Below are 21,111 nucleotides of genomic sequence, written 5' to 3'. Positions count from 1 at the left end.
TTATTTATGTACAAACAATAATTGGACAATGAGTAAAAGACATGGGGCCTTTGTTGCCATTGGCCCAGGAGATTACATCCTAACTAGTTACATCCTAACTAGATCCTACCTTTATAAAAACCCATGTAAATTCCAAAGATTGGCTTGATTGCCTGGTTATAGTTAGGATATTTAATTTTAGACCCTGATGATTCTGAGTGGCTGTCAAAAAGTAAAACATACAATTTATATTTTTTAAATAGAAATAGAAATTAGAACCTTATAATTGGATGCTTCAAAACAACTATGGTTCAAAAGGGTGTTCAAGCAGAATAGATTCATTTTGTTTACATAAAAATAAGTAGGATTCGGCTATGCCAGTGATGGCAAACCTTTTAGAGACCGAGTGCCCAAACTGCAACCCAAAACCCACTTATTTATTTCAAAGTGCCAGGGCCGCATCAGCATTGTGGTGCTCTTAGGGGGCGTGGCCCACTGGGTGGGCATGACCACTGAGTGGGCATGGCTGCAGTGGTCACAGCTCCAGTGGTCATGGCAGACTGGGTGGGCATGGTAGGGTGGGTGGGCCAGAACCAGGGTGGCAGGGACTAGTCCCTCATCATCTGCGGGGCATCCCCAGGGGGCCAACGCCACATGCTCGCTTCTCTGGTGAACCCTGCTGGGGCAACGGCGTGCGTGCCCACAGAGAGGGCTCTGAGTGCCGCCTCTGGCACACGTGCCATAGGTTCACCACCACTGGGCTATGCGTACTTCCTGGAAGTGTGGAGTGAGGAATGTTTCAAAGAGTTGGAGGCAATATCAAAATGTCTGGTTGCCTGGTCCACAGCACATGTAGCTTGTTAATTAGGATTTTAGTGAGATCCCTGCACAAAGGACTTGTTTTGTTTTCAATCCTCTAGTACAGTGTTTCTCAACCTTGGCAACTTTACAATGTGTGGACTTCAACTCCCAAAATTCTCCAGCTAGCATTGCTCTAGTATAACTGAATGATTGTGAACAGAGGATGCAGAACAACTTGGGATTATAAATAATTATTAAAGCATAGTAGCACAATACGTCTCTTAAGCTGTTCCTGCACTCTTGAACAGGTAAGCCCTAAGCACTTGATTACCAGAAAGTGATCTGCAAAGGTCTCTACTTAGTGGCTCAGGTTCAGAAATTGAAACAAACCTTTAAAACAGCTGAGATCTTGTGACATTTGGAAAGTTCTATCTTGGAATTTCAGGTGAGAAGACCAAAATCATGAAAAAATATAGGCATTATTGCTATTATTTTTTTAAAAAAACTTGAAGTTCTACAGATGTCATCTCAAGGGACCTCTCCAGGATGCCAAGAGGTATTGGATTAATGCTTCTTGCTTTAGGTAGTGGTCTGTCTAAACATGGAGTCCATTACTCTATAGAATTGCCTTTTTCAATGAAATGGAACTTACTCTCGATCAAACAATTTGGATTGCTTCATTCTTGCCATATCAGCTTTAGCAAGCTGAGTTTTCAGATCTTCAATTTCCTCTTTATATAATCCAACACCTTTGTCCACCTGGGCCTAGTAAGAAAACAAAACATGATCTCTTGAGAATTGAAAAACAAAAGTTATATATTTCCAAGTGCCCAATATGCCATTAAGTTTAGAAAATGAAACCATTTTTACAAATCAACTTTTTTAGTAAGAACACTACATCTTTCTTCATATCAAAGTAATAATGTTAGGAACATTTTCAAATGGAGGTTTGGATCCAGCAAGAGAGCATAATTAGCATCCTGTCAAATCACTTGGTTCCATAATTGATCTGAAGGAAATTGTGCTTCCATGGTTTTGTTCGACAAATAACTGAATTGCATAAAAATGCTAGAGAATACTAGAGAACAGGTCAAAGTTGTAGAGGATTTTAATTTTCTTTAAGGAGGAGTGTGTTTAGCCTCAAAGAGCTGGGCAGGGCAAGGCTGGAAGCAAGGAAGCATAGCACTGTGAGCTGATGGTTCCTTTTATGTAAACTTGCCTTCCAATGTCCAGCAACCCAGAACAACATTGCGTGGGTTTTATATGGGAATTGCAGAGAGGAGGTATGAAGGTGTGAGGCATTTGTGTGAATCTCATGAATCTAAAAATGATTTTGAAGAATGTTTTGCTCCCAACATGAAACATCAAAGCAAAGATATCACTTATGTTAATGCACACAGTACCTTGAGTGTTTCTCTCTCACTTAATGCATTTCTTAAGCAATTTTCTTTTTCCTCTAATGCAGTTTGAAGCCTGACGACTTCGCTCCTGGAAGCTCTCACTTTAAGTTTCATTTCTAGTGTGGCTATTATTTTCTCCTTTTCCTGGAGATTTTTTCTTCCTTCATTTATTATGCTCTCTAGTTCTTGGATTTTCAACTGTAGATTCTTTGAACAAAAGAAGTTTGTTATTGGAAGATGGAACAGCTCTTCCAGATTTTCTTTTCTAAGGTGGAGAAAATGTTTAGCTGTTATTGGTGATAAGGGGAGACCCTGAAACCTGCAGAGCTACAGTAAATGGATCTGAAGCTCTGAAGATCAATCACAATAACGCCAGTATTTTGAATGCTGGGTTCTTTATAAGAAAAGTGTGGCCTGAAAAACAGACCGTTTCTACTAGAATAGTTAGAGCTGCAGCATCAAAAAAGAGAATGAATATAGGCAAAATGAAAGTACACTTCCTCATTTGTAGAAGGTAACTCAGTGCCATTTCATACATCTATTGGGAAAACGCCTCTTTCTTTGTGTTTTCACATGGCAGAAATTACCAACATCGTATTTCCAGCCACCATAGATTTAAAAGCATCGTTCTGTAGATTTTTTAAAAAATCAAACTGTCATGATTTGTCAAAGTCTGCCACACTGATGACCCAAATTTTCTACCAACTGCCCTCTTCAACTAGAAAAGTTGGATAAAACTAATATACTGTCAGGAAACCTGTTTAAGAATTAGAATGGATTTGGGAACATCACATATCTGGGAAAGCAGAGACTAAACAGAAATTTGATAAATGGCATACTAGAAAAAGTTGCATAGAAAAGAACTAAGCATTAATCAAATTAAACAAATGAAGAGACATCAGACTAAGGTGCCAAATAAGAGTTTAACAAAATCACACCTTTGAATCTTGTTCTGTTGCATTCAGTTTATATCCTAGCTTATGGTCTTCTTCTTCTAGTTTCTTATTAGCAACACCACAGGATTTTTGCTCTTTCTTTAACATATCTAACTGCAGAATCAATTCCTTTGTTTCTTTTCTACATGCTTCCAGGGTAGCATCAATCTCTCTGCAGTAGTTGGCGTTTATGGCTTCCAGCTCCGATCTAACTTGAAAATAGGGCTGTAATATAAACAAAGTAACAAATGTTGGGGTAGGTATGTTACATTGTTATCTCTTACACAGAGAAATTCAATTACATCAGAAGTCAGTTTCTATAGACTCATCAACATGTCCAATAGTCCAAGTTACTTTGGATTATTAAGCTATAAGAAACACACAACTACATGTACAGCATTGTCTCCATGCCCACCCTTAACAAGACACAAACAATACATATATTCCGGCGTATAAGGCGACCAGGTGCATAAGATGACCCCCGACTTCGGCGCCGAGTCACATGCCTAGAAAGTCGTCTTATATGCCGGAAACTGCCATTATTTCCGGCATATAAGACGACTCGGCGTATAAGACGACCCCTGACTTTGGCGCCCATTTTAACGCTTGCGAAAGTCGTCTTATATGCCGGAAAGTACAGTAATATTGTACTACACATTTTAAACCTGCATTTCATACCTGAGCTTTGGGCTGTAGGAATTGATTAATGGACCGAAACTTTTCAATATTTTGCTTTATTGTTGCCTCAAAGCCGTGCAAATCAAAATGATCTGAGCATTGTTCCAAATACTGTTCCATCTCTATGTTCTCACGTTCCAACTCTTGTAACGTAACTTCTGTGCCACTGAGTTCTTCTTCCATTTCAGCAACTTCTTTTGAAATTTGCTGTGCAAAGAAATACATAAAAATGAGCCGGTGTGTCAAGACATACTGTGACTTATTTTTTGTCTACTATGCAGCATAGTAATTGAGAAGAAATGTATGCAGAAATCTCTTAATAAAGATACAGTATTAACCCTTCTAGCTCACTAAGCACTGAACGGAAACCTTTAATCTGATTTATCTTCCCACTTGTGCACAGTGTATCATAGCAGGAATGAAATATCAACAGATAAATTATTTTCTTCCTACAAGTCTTAATTGGACACAACAAGGAGTGACTTTGGAAAATGTTCTACCTTGAATTACAGCCTCTAGGAAAAACTCTTAAATCTGGTTTAGTATTTCTTCTGCTGTGCCATCTCAAATATAATTGGCAAGGTAGCCCACACACTGAATTATGTAAATACATATCTTTGTTTTTGTCAAATAGAATGCTCAACTTTTTATATGATGGTTTTATTTACTTTTTTTTTGGTTCTTCTCTCAGAAACTGCTCTGAGCTCTCTTGGAAAGAAAAGCAAGATTGAGCAGTGAAATCTATTGTTACATTAAGGTAAAAAGTTTTAACTTTGTTGATAATCTATCTTCAATGAAGCATAGGTATTTTTCCTTCTGAATCCAGATGAGAAAGATGCAATGACTAGTAACAGGGAAAAAAAAAAAAAAAGCCAGTAGCTCTTAGTCCTTCACTGACTTCTGGTAGACCTTGGCCTTTGAATGACATTGTACATTATCATTGTGGATCAGGGGCAGAATCTTGTTGCATCAGCCTTAATTGTCTATTGGCTTCTGGAACATGAGTGTCCAGGAAATAGCTCTAAAGAGTGACCTTAACTCATCATCCCCGCAGAGATTAGACTGGCTCCCACTTTGACACTCTTTCACAAAGCTTTGAGGATCTGGTTTTGCCAACAGGCCTGGGGAACCCAGAGTGAATAGAACCCAATAACTGGCTTGTTTGACTGATTGCTGTCAACAGGGGGCTGCAAGGATACTGTTTTTATTGTTGTATAAGCAACAAATATAAATTTTCTAAATAAATAAAAATAAAAATCAGTAGATGATGGGAATTATTACCACACCCTACAACACAGGGTAGCAAATATTTCAGGTCCTGTTGTGCAATGCTTAAGATATTTCCCTATTCAAATGTGAGACTGTGTGAGATTTTCCAATTGCATGTTATTTTGGCCATTTAATTCTTTTGAACTGTAGTTTAATTGAGAGAGAGGTTTGTAAATGGTGCTTGGAGATATAGCAATGTCCTGGTAATGTTGCTTTTCCCAGCACCAAATAGGCAACCTTTGGCAAAGCATTACCTCTGTGAGGCCATCCAAGCTCTGGATCAGTCCAGAGACACCAGACTGCTGGGATCCCTCTCCCTGCTGTTCCAAGTGAGGCTTTCTGAGTTGCTGAACTTGCATCTGCATTACATGTTGATTTCTTCGCTCATCAAGCAGCTCCTTTGTGTACTTGCTGACGTTTGTGTAGTATTCCTTTCTTTTGTCACACAAGCAGGTAAAAAAGTACTGTTGAAGATGAAGGTTAATTAGCCGAACATAAGTGCTCAAAATCTAGTTGAGTTTAGTCATTTATCTTGGGATAAGCTGCACACCATATTAGCTTTGCTCCATAAGTAAACTTTAATTTTATAATAACTTTGGTCAGCTTTCAAAGATGCCACAAGACTTGGCTTGTTTAACATGGGCTACCGTCCCTATTAAAAACTGCAATGGCCTATTTTTCCACTTATTGAATCTTAGGATGCTCATCTTTGAAGAGAGTTAGTGCTGTTTTGTTCCTGAGGTGCAGTATTGACCGTTCCTTATGCTGGTGAAGGTTGAGCTAGATAAACCTCTGCTCTGATACAAGACAGAGCTTTTTAAAAATCTAAACATATTTACACTTAGTGAGTGTTCAAGGTTGCAACGGCATTGAAAAAAGTGACATATTTTTATATTTATGGCCATCGCAACATCCCCATGGTGATGTGATAAAAATTCGGACCCTTGGCAACTAACTCATATTTATGATGGTTACAGTGTCCTGGCTCATGTGATCACCTTTTGCGACCTTCTGACAAGCAAAGTCAATGGGGAAGCCAGATTCACCTAATAACTGTGATACTAATTTAACTGCAATGATTCACTGACTGTGGCAGGAAAGGTCGTAAAATGGGACAAAACTCATTTAACTGTTTTGCTTAGCAACAGAAATTTTGGGCTCAATTGTGGTTGTAAGTGGAGGACTACCTGTAATGAAAAGCATACAAAAGAACTGACAAGATTCATACATGATTTTAATCTAGGAATTTGTCTAACCAAATTTCCTAATCAAGCCACAACTGAGTGTGTAAGGCCCACTTAACCATAAATCATAGTTTAACACCAAAGGATAAATTTAGATCGTTGTTGACTTATGACCAGTCGTTAATGACCAAAGTTACCACAGACAAAAACCCAATAATACTTATAACCTTGCTGTGAATTTCTGACGGCTATGGCCACCCCACAATCATGTGACCACATTTCAGTTGTTTGCAGCCATTTACAGTGATGTATGGTCACATGACTGGGATTTATCACATTTTATGAATCAACCTCTGTTAAGTTTACTTAACAATGGATTCAATTAATGACCAATATTCACTTAATGACCATGGTGATTTACTGAACTGTCCCAAAATGTTGTATAATTGGATTACTTGTGTGATCACCTGTTCAATTTACGACCTGAATGGGCAGATTCCATTACAGTTGTAATGGTCCACCTGTACATACAAAACTAAAACTAAACAAACCACGCAATAGTTTAAGATGTGATACGATATACTATTTAAAACTAGTACCTGAAGTTTGTTCAACAAGCCGTAGAGGCTGTTACTTATGCGCTCATTTTCTATTTGAAGCCTTCTGAGGTGATTGGCTTCCTGTGGAGAAATGTCAGGAAGCCACTTGGCTATTAGGGCTTTCTTGCTATCAAACTGATTCTTGATCTGAAGAGAGATGTTTATGAAATATTCAGATCTTTTCTTCAGCTCTGGAAATTTCTTCAGAACCTCCTGAAATAAAAAGGAAGCAGGCTGGAATTAACTGAAGTTTTCATCTTTTAAAATCAGTGATTTTCTTAAAATCACTGAAGTCATAGCAGGAATAAAACAAAATTTCATAAAAGGATCATAATCTAGTGCTATTAAGAAACATGTCTTGATCAACCAACACTCAGTGCATTTTGTGAATTGCGTTCATGTGAACAAGCTACTGTACCCATTCTTGAACATTAGATCTGTCCTTGCTCTAATCCTCCCCCTCACCATTGGTCTTCTGAGCAGAACATTCATTATATATTCACAGGCAGCTGGGGAAAAGGAGCTGTGCAAGATTTCTACAGGGTGTGATTAAAAAAAACAACACCTCAAAATGGCAGCCACAATGGCATGATCAACACTGTCCATCTTTTAAGTGCAATATTCTCAAAAAGAAATGGAGTTTCAGTCACACTGTTATCACTACCATTGTGAGGTATTTTTTTTACCATAATCTGAAGACACTTGATACCAAATGTTCCAAAGTATGTAGTTGCTTCTAGGTGCCCTGCCATTATGCTAAGCAGCCTTACCAATGTCTAGATCAGGGAGACTACCAGAAAAACCCTCCAAATAGACTAGATGGGGCCAATTTGCAGCATCTGTTTAGAGTTGCCAAAGGAAAAAAAAGAACTTCCTGATCATCCTTCAGAGGAAGAAATACACTAGCAAATTGGCTAAAGAGACAACTCTGAGAATTTTCTTATAAAGAATTGGAAAAAAATATTTTATTTTACCCATAGAATAGTTTTCTTGGGTCTTAAAAGGAGTTTGTTTTACAAAGATCAGCAGCACAAGAGAAGAGTTCTTCGGGTAGCAATTATTCTGAGGAACCTACTAGAGCAGGAGTCTTCAAACTTGGCCTTTTTATGACTTGTGGATTTCAACTCCCAGAATTCCTCAGCCAGGCATGCTGGCTGAGGAATTCTGGGAGTTGAAGTTCACAAGTCATAAAAGGGCCAAGTTTGAAGATCCCTGTACTAGATTTATAACTCATCTTTCTATATCAAGACCTCCTGGATCCCCAAACAGGTGCTCCTCTTTCTGCAATAATATACAAGTTCACTGATAGATTGGGTACAGCTGAAAATGGAGTTCAGTCTTTGTGTGAGAACAGGCAGAGGAAGGATAAGAGATAGAAGTTAGAATGCCACTTAATGAAGATTTAATCAATGGGAAATAAGAGTAAAATGGTGATCGCTCTTACCGTTATTCTGAATATTTTTTCTTCCAAGATTTCAAAGCAGTCTTTCATCTTTTTGACATTCCTTTCAGAATCCTGGAAAGAAGAATATATATTCAGTAGTATCTCAATATAAGCAGATTATGTCCAACTAAATATGATAATCAATAGAACTCTAAAAATGAAAAGACACTTTGATTCTTGCAATGGACGAATGGCCACAAAAAATGGATGGAGTTAGCAGAGATGGCTATATTGACTGCTTTGATTAAAGGAATGAATATAATTAATTTTGTTTCTATTTGGAAACCGCTTTTGGATTTTGTGCTTGAAATAAAAAAAAATGAAACTTTGATTTTGGGTTTTGCTGATTAGATAGGTTTGTTGTTAAAGTAATGACTAGTATATAAAGGTCAAGGTTTCCCCTGTCCAATCGAGTTCGACTCAAGGGGCAGCGCTCATCTTCGTTTCTTAGCTGAGGTTTAGCTGAAGACATTAGAAACATGTTACTTTCCCACCAAAGTGATACCTATTTATCTACTTGCATTTGCATGCTTTTGAACTTGTAGGTCACAGGTCGGCAACCTGCGGCTCCGGAGCCGCATGCAGTGCTTTGAGCCTTCCCCTGCGGTTCCCAGCCTTATCTGCCATTTGCAGAGAGAGACAGAGACAGAGAGAGGCACTTGTGCTTTCCTGCTTCTCTCTCTGTCTGTCTCTCTGTATGTGTGTGTGTGTGTGTTTGTGTGTGTAAAAGAGAGTACACTCATGGTGTTCTCCGAGGAGCTGAAAAGCTTTTTGGGTGAGGCTCCTCTCTTTGCTGCGTCTCTGCAGGAAGCAGGAAGCAGGAAGGGCAGGAGAGAGCTAGGTAGCCCAGCTATGCTGACTCAGAAATTCTGGGAGTTGAAGTCCATGAGTCATAAAAGAGCCGAGGTTGCCTACCCCTGAGCTTGTTGGAGAACAGCTTGAAGCCAGCTTGCCAGGTGAGCAGAAGATCGGAGAGAGAGAGGGAGGGAGTGAGGGAGAGAGAGAGAGAAGGAAGAGGAGTGGCAGACCAAGGGCAGAATGAGAGAGAGGGAGGGAGAGACACAGAGAGAGAGACCCTTTTGACATCTAAAATGAAGATAACACTGCATATATCCTTTTTTACCTTTATGAATAAAAAACATGCTCCTAGATTGGAGCTAAATGCAGAACAGACTGATTTATAGTTGGTAGACCGGGTGCCTCACCCAACAGATAATATATATATATATATATATTTTCTGAGGTTTTCGCGGGTGTTTGTATGTAGGTCTTTGGTTGTTCGGGTTTTCTCCGCGTAAAATTAGAAGTGTCTTGGCGACGTTTCGACGAAGTCCCATTCATCATCTTCAGGCTGGTGTTTTCAGCTTCGTGCTTCGAGCAGCAATGTGTGGTCTTAGCTGTTTCTTCCTTTTAACTGCCAGTGGGGGTATGAACTGATTGGGTGGGAGCTTGGCTGTGTTCTGATTGGGTGGAGGTGTGTTCTGATTGGTTAGGGGCGTGGCTGTGCTCTGATTGGCTGGGGGGTTGGCTGTGCTCTGATTGGCTGGGGGGTTGGCTGTGCTCTGATTGGCTGGGGGAGTGTTCTGTTTGGTTGTGCTCAGGTTAGTCTGAGTTGCAGAGGGGTTTAAGATTTTGGGCTGCCTTGCTATTTTTTGGCTTCGCGTTTGTGGTCGTGCCTCATTTTCATGGAGGGTGTCAGTTTGCTTCATGTATGGATTGGAGGGCTTTAAAGTGGCTAATGATGCAGCTCTGGTCTGGCTTCTGGTTTGTGGTCGTGCCTCATCATCGGTGTGGCTTTGGGTTTGCTTTTTGCGTGGATGTGTGGTGGTGACATCCTGTGTGGTTTTTGTGAGTGTGGGTCTGGTATCATTTTTTGTGTTAGGGAGTCGTTTGTCAATAAGGGCGGGTTTCCAAATGGCTGGTAGGCGGGAGGTATCATCTCGCTTGTTCATGCTGTGTGGGCGTTTTTCTATCTCGATGGCTTCTCTGATTATTCTGTTATTAAAATGTTCACTTTTGGCAATGGTTCTGGTATTTTTAAAGTCAATTTCATGTCCTGTGGCTTTAAGGTGTTGGACCAGGGAAGATGTTGGTTCCTCTTTTTTGACTGAGTTCTTATGTTCTTCAATGCGTGCACTTATTCTTCTGTTGGTTTGTCCGATGTATGTGGTGGGACAAGTGGTGCATGGGATTTCGTATACTCCTTGATTTTCTAATTCAATTTTATCTTTGGGGTTTCTAAGGATGGTGGATATTTTTCTGTTTGTGCAGAATGCTGTTTTGATGTTGTGTTTATGGAGGATCTTACTGATTCTGTCTGTGGTGCCTTTTATGTATGGGAGGAGGGCTTTGCCGTTTTCTTGTTCTTTGTCTTGGATTTTAGTGGGGGTTTCTTTTTGGATTAGGTTTGTAATCTTATTTCTATGGAATCCATTGGATGTTAGTACATTGGTGAGAGTGTGTAGTTCAGTTTTTAGGTGTTGTTCGTCAGCTAAGCGTTTTGTTCTGGAGATGAGTGTCTTGGCTACAGAGTTGATCTGTGCTGGGTGGTGGTGTGAGAGAGCGTGCAGATAGCGGTTTGTGTGTGTTTTCTTCTGGTAGATGGTGTGTCCTAGGGAGCCATTGGATTTCTTGTAGACTAAGACATCCAGGAAGGGAAGTTGGTTGTTAGCTTCTGTTTCCATGGTGAACTGTATTTTGGGGTGTAGGCTGTTGAGGTGTGTGAGGAAGTTGTCCAGTTTTTCTTTCCCATGTGGCCAGATTATGAAGGTGTCGTCTACGTATCTGAGCCAGAGTTTGGGTTTGTGATCCGATTTTTCTAGAGCTTGGGTTTCAAAGTGTTCCATGTAGAGGTTGGCAATGACAGGTGAGAGGGGTGATCCCATGGGTGCTCCTTCTGTTTGTTTGTATTTTTGTCCATTATAGATGAAGTATGTGTTGGATAGGCAGTGGTTGGTCAGATCTAAGATGTGTTTGGGGGGGTTATATTTGTTTTGGATAGCTGTCAAGGCTTCTTTGATAGGCACTTGGGTGAAGAGGGATATGACATCAAAGCTCACGAGTAGGTCGCTGGGCTGTAAGTTTTGTTTCTTTATGATCTCTATAAAGTGGAATGAGTTTTTTACGTGTGAGGTGATGGATTCTGCATAGGGCTGTAGTTGTTTGGCGAGAAATTTGGCTAGGTTTTGTAGAGGTGAGCCTATGGAGCTGACTATAGGTCTGAGTGGGGTTCCTTCTTTGTGTATCTTGGGGAGACCATAGAGTTTGGGGCATCTGGATGATTTCTCTCTGGGAATGATTCTTTGCTGGATCTCTTCGCTAATGGGGGAGGCTTTTATTTTGGATCTGGTGGTTTTTTCCAGGTAGGTGGTGGGATCTGTATTTAGGGGTTTGTATGTGGAGTCTTGGAGTAGGTTGGTTAATTTGGTTTGGTAGTCAGATGTGTTCATAACCACCGTGGCGTTGCCCTTGTCTGCTGGTAGGATTATTATGCTGGTGTCTTCTTTCAGGTTACGTAGTGCTGTCTGTTCCTCTTTGGGTAAGTTGCTTTTGGGTGGCTTGCTGGTACAGAGGATGTTGGTGATTTCGAGTCTGATTCTGTTAGCATCGTCGGGGTTGATTTTGGTCAGGCTGGTTTCAACTCCACGCTTAGCTGACGAACAACACCTAAAAACCGAACTACACACTCTCACCAATGTACTAACATCCAATGGATTCCATAGAAATAAGATTACAAACCTAATCCAAAAAGAAACCCCCACTAAAATCCAAGACAAAGAACAAGAAAACGGCAAAGCCCTCCTCCCATACATAAAAGGCACCACAGACAGAATCAGTAAGATCCTCCATAAACACAACATCAAAACAGCATTCTGCACAAACAGAAAAATATCCACCATCCTTAGAAACCCCAAAGATAAAATTGAATTAGAAAATCAAGGAGTATACGAAATCCCATGCACCACTTGTCCCACCACATACATCGGACAAACCAACAGAAGAATAAGTGCACGCATTGAAGAACATAAGAACTCAGTCAAAAAAGAGGAACCAACATCTTCCCTGGTCCAACACCTTAAAGCCACAGGACATGAAATTGACTTTAAAAATACCAGAACCATTGCCAAAAGTGAACATTTTAATAACAGAATAATCAGAGAAGCCATCGAGATAGAAAAACGCCCACACAGCATGAACAAGCGAGATGATACCTCCCGCCTACCAGCCATTTGGAAACCCGCCCTTATTGACAAACGACTCCCTAACACAAAAAATGATACCAGACCCACACTCACAAAAACCACACAGGATGTCACCACCACACATCCACGCAAAAAGCAAACCCAAAGCCACACCGATGATGAGGCACGACCACAAACCAGAAGCCAGACCAGAGCTGCATCATTAGCCACTTTAAAGCCCTCCAATCCATACATGAAGCAAACTGACACCCTCCATGAAGATGAGGCACGACCACGAACGCGAAGCCAAAAATAGCAAGGCAGCCCAAAATCTTAAACCCCTCTGCAACTCAGACTAACCTGAGCACAACCAAACAGAACACTCCCCCAGCCAATCAGAGCACAGCCAACCCCCCAGCCAATCAGAGCACAGCCAAGCCCCTAACCAATCAGAACACACCTCCACCCAATCAGAACACAGCCAAGCTCCCACCCAATCAGTTCATACCCCCACTGGCAGTTAAAAGGAAGAAACAGCTAAGACCACACATTGCTGCTCGAAGCACGAAGCTGAAAACACCAGCCTGAAGATGACGAATGGGACTTCGTCGAAACGTCGCCAAGACACTTCCAATTTTACGCGGGAGAAAACCCGAACAACCAAAGACCTATATATATATATATATTATGTTTTCTGAGGTTTTCGCGGGTATTTGTATATAGGTCTTTGGTTGTTCGGGTTTTCTCCCGCGTAAAATTGGAAGTGTCTTGGCAACGTTTCGACGAAGTCACATTCGTCATCTTCAGGCTGGTGTTTTTAGCTTCTTGCAAGAAGCTAAAAACACCAGCCTGAAGATGACGAATGTGACTTCGTCGAAACGTTGCCAAGACACTTCCAATTTTACGCGGGAGAAAACCCGAACAACCAAAGACCTATATATATATATTATATATATACACACACACACACACACACATACATACTGGCACATTAATCTTTGTCCGCCTCATCTAATGCTAAGAACATGGAGCATGGACAATCCTCCACCCCGTTGGAAGCAGTCCAACAATACATCGAATACATCAGCAGAGAGGACTACGGAGGAGACATCCTCCCCTCAACAACTTGTGGACATCCGTGTGAGGTGCGAGCAGCATTCGAGGGACCTTCCTGCCCCCGGAGTGAACACGCGCTCTCGGAGGATTGAGAGATCGATGGGAGCTGTAGGATCAGCAACCTGTACATCAGGGTTACATCAGGAAAGGGTTACATCCCCCAATGGGGGGATGCCACCTGTACTGGACTGCCGAATATCCTTGGCTGAAATTTCTGACTATCATATGTAGAATATTTAAGATGGCCTGATTGAGACTGAGTTGCGGAGACACAGGGAGATCGGAGATGACGAGAGGGGACGATTTGGAGTGATAGTCACCCAGTTATGCTCGAGAGAGGAGAGGACAACCTCGCTGGTCCGCCCGGCGGTAACTCGATCACCCCACTTTGTAGCGCTGGTTCAGTTGCATCAGCGGGAAATCCAGAATGACTCCCAAGACAACGACGCACGAGCGGGGAGTGCCAGGAATGGAGGGAGGGCAGTGAAGATCGGGGTTTCTGACTGCCGCATGAAGAACATTCAAGGTGACCTGATTGAAACCAGGATACAGGGGCATGGGGGGGGATCAGAGAAGATGAGAGGGGACGATTTAGAACGATGGTTACCCGATCACGCTCAGGAGAAGGAAGGACGTCCTCGCCGACCCATCTGGCGGCGATGGCCCGCCCACCCTGCCTTGCAGCGCCGGTCCGACCATACCAACGGAAAATACGAAACAGCTCTCGAGATAACAACGTACGAGCAAAGGACACCAAGGACAAGGGGGGAATGGTGAAAACCGGTCAGGATAATACTTACGGAGATCATGACTATGTGGGTGGGATTTGTGAGGAAAAAGAAAAAAGAGGGGGATGTACTACACCTAGACAATCTGAGAGGGGCAAGGGAGGAGATGACAGGAACACGCAATTGAATGATGTAAGAGACACGGTCAAACAAAAAAAGGGGGGAAATACCCCGCCTGATTCTGAACTCAGCAAAGGGAGAATGTACGATGTCACACACACAGACAAGAGATGCAGGAAAAGAACAACTGCTAATATAAGAACTGCGACTGGAACACAGCCTATTCAATCAGGCCCAATGACGAGGTCCAAGAGCCGGGTGCAGACCTTGGTCAATCTATAAAAGGACTCTCCTACTGACCAGGATTTTAAGCCCTGATGATGTCAGCAGTTGCCGAAGAAAGCTTGGCGTTTGTATTAAACTTTTGTAGTTTAGAACTTCCCTGGTGTTCACGTTTATTTGTTTTTGCGGCTCCCAGTGTTTTGTTTTCGGTGGGAAACGGGTCCAAGTAGCTCTTTGAGTGTTTTGGGTTGCCTACCCCTGGTCTAGATGGTCAGTTGCTGGGGCAAGTAATGGCAGCTCATCCTGTTGCGTGGTGCTCGGGTCTTGAGCCTGGGCTATCAACTTTCTAGATTTATCTGCAAGTTTTTATTATATGCATTAATCTTTGGTGAAAAAAATAGGACAAGACTCATGTGAAAAATTAATGTTCAACTTATTTTTGGTTGTCTAAAATAGGGATGATGATTAAATAGTGAATCAACAAACTTTTCTTCCACATGAAAAAAATGTGCTTAAAGAACAACTTTAAACAGAGATTGAAATAAGAAACAGGCTGGCAACTTTCAAGCTGGGTTTGCTTTGTCATGGTTGATGCTGTTTCCATTATTTATTCCCTTAGTAAATATTGATTTGTTGACTCAGTAACTACTTTCTGTATCTATCAACAAAGTGAATCTTAAATATAAATCAGGATTCAGAAGATCTAATTGAATTGCTTTTAAATTGGCACTGTCGAATCAAATGGATTTAAAAACAAGTATTACAAGTCTGATTTTTCTGCTCCAGTTGGTGAAACAGAGCTGGACAAAGTATAAATTTATTCTTTATAGTTATATATAATTTCTGAACAAAATGCATATGATATCCCATAGCACTCACTGATTATACCACTGAAAAAAGCTGAAGAAACAGTGGCACTGTTTTCTACCCTTTTTAATATGAAATTCCAATAATGTAAGAATGTCCTTATCCCAGAAAATCCAGTTCTTATCTGGCTGCATGATATAGGAACATCAATCCTCAGCCCATCCTAATAATATTAAAGGTTACCTTTAGAGCCATGGTGGCGCAGTGGTTAGAATGCAATATTGCAGGCTAATTCTGTTGACTACCAATTGTCAGCAGTTCGACAGTTTGAGTCTCACCAGTTCAAAGTTGACTCAGCCTTCCGTCCTTCTGAGGTTGGTAAAATGAGGACCCAAATTGTTGGGGGCAATATGCTGACTCTGCAAATTGCTTAGAGAGGGCTGTAAAGCACTGTGAAGCAGTATATAAGTCTAAGTGCTATTGCTAATGCTACCTGAAGGATGTCCAAACTTGACATAAAGCATTCAACTCCCCAAGGATGCTTTAATTATAATTAAGATTTAAGGAAAATTACAACATAATGTTTAGGTTGAAAGCTTGACCTACACATCTGGCACCAATGGTTTTACAGAATAAGACTATATCAGTGAAATTCCATTCAAGTGAAAGCGTCCCATACCTTTGCAGTATTTTTAGATAAGGTCTCTTGAAATTGGCTTTTAGTTTCTTTTCTAATGTTCTGCATAACCTGCTGAAGGCCATCTCTTTCTTTTTGAAGCAAGGTTTTCTCTTTCAATAGCTGTTGGACATATTTTTCCTGCTCTCTCAGTTCATCTGTCAATTGTTTCTTTTCCTTAGTAAGGCTGCTTACCTCTTCATTTGATTTTATGATCTAAGAAATTAAATGTAACACTATTACTAAATCACTCTTCCCCACCTAGTGCCTTTGAGAGATAATAGCAGTTTTGAACCCCCATATTTCAGAATCAAAATATGGAAAATGCACAGTTAGGGAAAACTAAATCAAACTCTGTGTAGCATCAAGCTTTATTTAAAGAACAGAACAGAATATATTGGCCAAATGTGATTGGACACATAAGGAATTTGTCTCTGGTGCACAGGCTCTCAGTGTACATAAAAACAACAAAGTAATATAATCCTAAGATACCAATAGGAGAAGGTAGTAAGAAAGATGAGAAGGATAACAGTAATACAGCCTTATTAGATGAGTAAATATTCTTAGTAATAAGACAGTTATGTGAGGATTAGATGTTCAGCAGAGAGGGGGAAAATGGTCTCTATATCTAGTTGTTTTGGCATGCAATGCCCTATAGAGGGGAGGAGTTGAAACAGTTTATGACCTGTATAGTATAGTATTCAAGTCCTCAATGGAAAGCAATGCAATACTAAGGAAATTAAATTTTGCTTCTTTCCCTGAACATTTGAATTCCTTAGAGCACTCTTTTTAAATATTTTAAATTATTCTAGAAAATGCTAATTTCCCAACTTTCCAGTTCAGTAACTATTTAAAATACTGGTGTACAAACATAATTCCATTCATTGGAAAGCATCACATACCTTTGCAACACTTTCAGATAAGCTCTCCTGAAGTTGGCTTTGAGTTTCTTCTCTAATGTTCTGCATAACCTGCTGAAGGTCATCTCTTTCTTTTTGAAGCAAGGTCTTCTCTTTCAGTAGCTGTTGGACATATTTCTCATGATCTCTCAGTTCGGCTGTCAACTGTTTCTTTTCCTCAGTAAGGCTGCTTACTTCTTCATTTAATTTTGTTATCTAAGGAATTAAATGTTACACCATTACTAAAGCAGCCTTCCCCCAGCCAATCCCTTTGCAAATAAATGCAGTTTTTAAACCCCCATCATTCCCTAACTGTGTGGAGGACACACAGTTAGGGAAAACTAAATCAAACTTTGTGTAGCATCAAGATTTATGGTAAACAATACTAAGGAAATTAAAATGAGCTTGTTTCCCTAAACAGTTGAATCCCTTACAGTGCTCTTTTGAAATATTTCAAATTATTTTAGATTCACAAATGCTCTTTTCCCAACTTTACAGTTCAGTAAATATTTAAAATATTGATATACAAAGATAATTCCTTTCACTGAAAAGCATCCCCCACCTTTGCAGTTTTTTCAGATAAGGTCTCCTGAAGTTGGCTTTGAGTTTTCTCTCCAGAGTTCTGCATAACCTCCTGAAGGTCATCTTTCTCTTTTTGAAGCAAGGACTTCTCCTTCAGTAGCTGTTGGACACATTTCTCCTGTTCTCTCAGTTCGGCTGTCAATTGTTTCTTTTCCTCAGTAAGGCTGCTTACCTCTTCATTTGATTTTATTATCTAAGAAATTAAATGTTACACCATTACTACAGCAGCCTGCCCCAGCTAATTCTTTTGAGATAACAGCAGTTTTTTTAACTCCCTTCACAGTCAAAATATGGAGGATGCACAGTTAGGGAAAACTAAATCAAAGTCAAGATTTATGGTAAACAATAAGGAAATTAAAATTTCTTTGTTTCCCTAAATAGCTGAAGCCCTTAGAGTGCTCCTTTTAAATATTTCAAATTATTTTTGATTCATAAATGCAATTTTCCTAACTTTCCAGTGCAGTAAATATTTAAAATACATGGTACGACTGTACAAACATAAACATTACTATAATCACTGCAGTTCATAAATTGGCAACCTTCAAAATGTAATCACTTGTCCAATTAGATTATACATTCCATTCCGTTCTAATATGTTTCTAGATATTCTAAATTTCTAGAATTTCTAAATTTTCCCCTACTGCAACTCAGTTCTTCTGGGGTATTGGCAGGGGTTCCTAAAAGTCAAGATGTAAGCTGTGATTATGCAATTAAAGTTTTGCATTTTTTGTGTGTGTGCCATGACTGCACAGTTGCAGCCACCATCATCTTCTTGTTTAACCACCTCCGCCATCAGACACCCCTACAATCAGAATAAGCTTGGCTTTCATTTTATTTCTTAAGACTTTCCCTAAACAATAGGCCGCATTTCAGTTAAGATTAAATAATGGCTAATCTTGCAACCCAATTGTGAACTTACACTGGGAGAAAATGCGGAAATCACTGAGCCAACTAATTTTACACAACGTTACCTACAACTGATGGATAACTTCGATGACCAAGGAATCACTGTAATTGATTCAGTTCAACTACCAAAAATAACAGAAATTGATATCCAGATACAAAATTACAACAAAGCAGATAACTTACTTTTAACTATAACATGGAATAAAAGTGAATATAATATTCAGATGATATTGGCAGAAAGGGAAGAAAACTTTGTTCAGTTTGAATTTTCAGAAATTTTTGTAACCAAATTTTGAGGCTCGATAACCGAAAAGCTTTAATATGGGAACCAATTTGGCATAGAAAGAAAGCTAAAGTTAGGTTTAAACGTGATATAAAATGTTACTTGATAGGTTAAAAAGGCTTTAGAGATTTTGTCTGATTTAATAACAAATGAAGGATATGAATTTACTGTTATCATAGCTGAAGGAGTAAAATTTATTAGGAGTAAACTTTATTAGGGGTTAAAAAGATTTTATACATGTAGATTGACGAAATGATAGAATATATTTTTAAAAATAGAAATGTATTTGTTGAACGTATATTATTATTTTAAACATATTTATTTATTTATTTATGAGACTTATATACCGCTTTAAGTGCAAGCACTCTCTAAGTGGTGTACACCAGTAAGCAATGTATATATATATATATATTTACATTGCCCCCAACAATCTGGGTCCTCATTTTACCTATCCCGGAAGGATGGAAGGCTGAGTCAACCTTGAGCCGGTGAGATTTGAACCGCTGACCTGCTGAACACAGTCAGCTAAAGTGGCCTGCAGTACTGCACCCTAACTGCTGCGCTACCTCGGCTCATATTATAATTATGCTGTAATAGAGAGATTTTGTCTGATTTAATAATGAATGAAGGATGGGAATTTTCTGATATTATAGCTGATAAGTATTGGAAGGTCTAAACATTATTAAAGGGGTTAAAAGATTTTTTACAGATGTAGATTAATGAAATGACAGAATATATTCTTAAAAATAGAATTGTATTTGTTGGAATTATATTATTATTTTAACTATGATAACTATGTTGTAATAGAGAGAGAGGAAGAGCTATTTGTGACAGGGAAAAAATTAGTCCCAATGAATGATTTATCATTAAGGATACCTGAAATACCCTAACTATATGTTCATTAAAACGTAATTGGAGTATGAGAACTATAATTAGTAAAGCTTAAAAACAGGATATAGATTATTATAATCGCAATGTGATTGATGATTTTTGCTTGATTGAATTTTACCTAAAATTCTATTAATTTTAATAAGCAACATTATATTTAGGAAATAGAGAGGAAATTTTTGATAATTAATCTAAGCTATACTTATATGATTTTGTTTTCGAATGATTTGTCACCCTGACCACCACGTTGTATCCCAAGCTTTTATAAATAATGGAAAAAAACAATAAAACATTTTTACACACACACACACAAAAAAAGGCTAATCAAGACTTGAAATAATCCTTCTTTCATTTTTAATCAGCAAAAGTTAATTCTTATGTTAAACCACACTTGGACTGGTACAGTGAATTAGAGAGTTGTCTGCATAAAGCAGAATAGGCATGTGTTTTTCTAACAACATGGTATGTGCACATCTATGCACATGTGAAAGTTCAGGTCCCTCTAGTGACCCAGTCTGAACTTAAAGAAAAGTCCACAGGAGTGGAGGAAGTAAATAAAGTTGTTTGACATCCTAGATAAATACCCTTGGGGGCAGAACATTTGGTATGGATCAGGACCCCAAACATTTGTCAGATAAGATCTCACTTGATTTTCAAGTTGCATGTTCCAATAAATCAAGCAAAATTTAGATTTGTTTTAATGTAATTTATATATTTTGTAATTTTGTCTAACTTCTAAGAGCATGAAAGAGTCCAGCCCAATCTAATCAAACTCAATTCCAGTCTCTTGGAAGCCAACTAGACTGTGATTGCAAGCCCACAAGAAGGACATGAGCAGGATAATGTGTCCTATTGACACTAGCCTTCAGAAAGAAGCTGCTGTTGAAATGGGAGGTGGTACAAAACTATTATAGTCTAACAGCTGTTGAGTGCTTCCAAATTTGGTTAATCCTGGTTCAGTTTCAGTTTCACAGTATGAATATGTGCTATGTAAATTAAAAAAATAGTTCCTTTTTACCTATCCAGGCTTCTTTTTTAAAAAAAATAAAATAAAACTGAGAGTTGTAATTTTCTTACCTTTTCTTTCAAGTGCTTTGTTTCTTCTTTAATCTCCTCTTCAAGTTTCTGAAACATCTGTTGTTTCTCAAGAACCAAATTCTTCTGGGTATTTACCTCATCTTCTTGTGATTTTACATATATCAATAATTTCTCTAGTTCAAGTTGACTATCCTCACTCTTAATATATGTGTGTAAAAAGAGAGAGAGAAGACAGAGAGAAAGAGATCATATTATGAAATACAACAACTCAGGACATCAGTTGCATTTCCTTTTGAACAAAACAAAGAAATATTAAGAATTCCTGCAGTTGTGATTCCTCCAATTCCTTTAGTTTAAATAAGGAAAATTGACCAGG

General features: G+C 39.3%; 1 protein-coding gene across 2 annotated transcripts in view; it reads right to left on the bottom strand.

The window, feature by feature from the left end:
• The window catches only part of CENPE (centromere protein E), a 61,901-nt gene that overhangs the window by 5,304 nt on the left and 35,486 nt on the right, over window positions 1-21,111 (bottom strand). For both annotated transcript variants that reach the window (XM_039350688.1, XM_039350689.1), the window contains 11 exons: window positions 20,775-20,933; window positions 17,601-17,813; window positions 17,042-17,254; window positions 16,143-16,355; window positions 8,290-8,361; window positions 6,846-7,058; window positions 5,317-5,526; window positions 3,794-4,000; window positions 3,119-3,340; window positions 2,184-2,387; window positions 1,433-1,545 (listed from right to left, as the gene is read on the bottom strand). In XM_039350688.1, the coding sequence (XP_039206622.1) occupies window positions 1,433-1,545; window positions 2,184-2,387; window positions 3,119-3,340; window positions 3,794-4,000; window positions 5,317-5,526; window positions 6,846-7,058; window positions 8,290-8,361; window positions 16,143-16,355; window positions 17,042-17,254; window positions 17,601-17,813; window positions 20,775-20,933 (2,039 nt within the window). The remainder of the gene's footprint in view (window positions 1-1,432; window positions 1,546-2,183; window positions 2,388-3,118; window positions 3,341-3,793; window positions 4,001-5,316; window positions 5,527-6,845; window positions 7,059-8,289; window positions 8,362-16,142; window positions 16,356-17,041; window positions 17,255-17,600; window positions 17,814-20,774; window positions 20,934-21,111) is intronic.

Source organism: Crotalus tigris, unplaced genomic scaffold (genome assembly GCF_016545835.1).
Source record: "Crotalus tigris isolate CLP2741 ecotype Arizona unplaced genomic scaffold, ASM1654583v1 scf7180000018350.1424685, whole genome shotgun sequence".
NCBI lineage: Eukaryota > Metazoa > Chordata > Lepidosauria > Squamata > Viperidae > Crotalus > Crotalus tigris.
The sequence above is the reverse complement of the archived record's forward strand: the minus strand, read 5'-3'. Positions and strand labels throughout refer to the sequence as shown.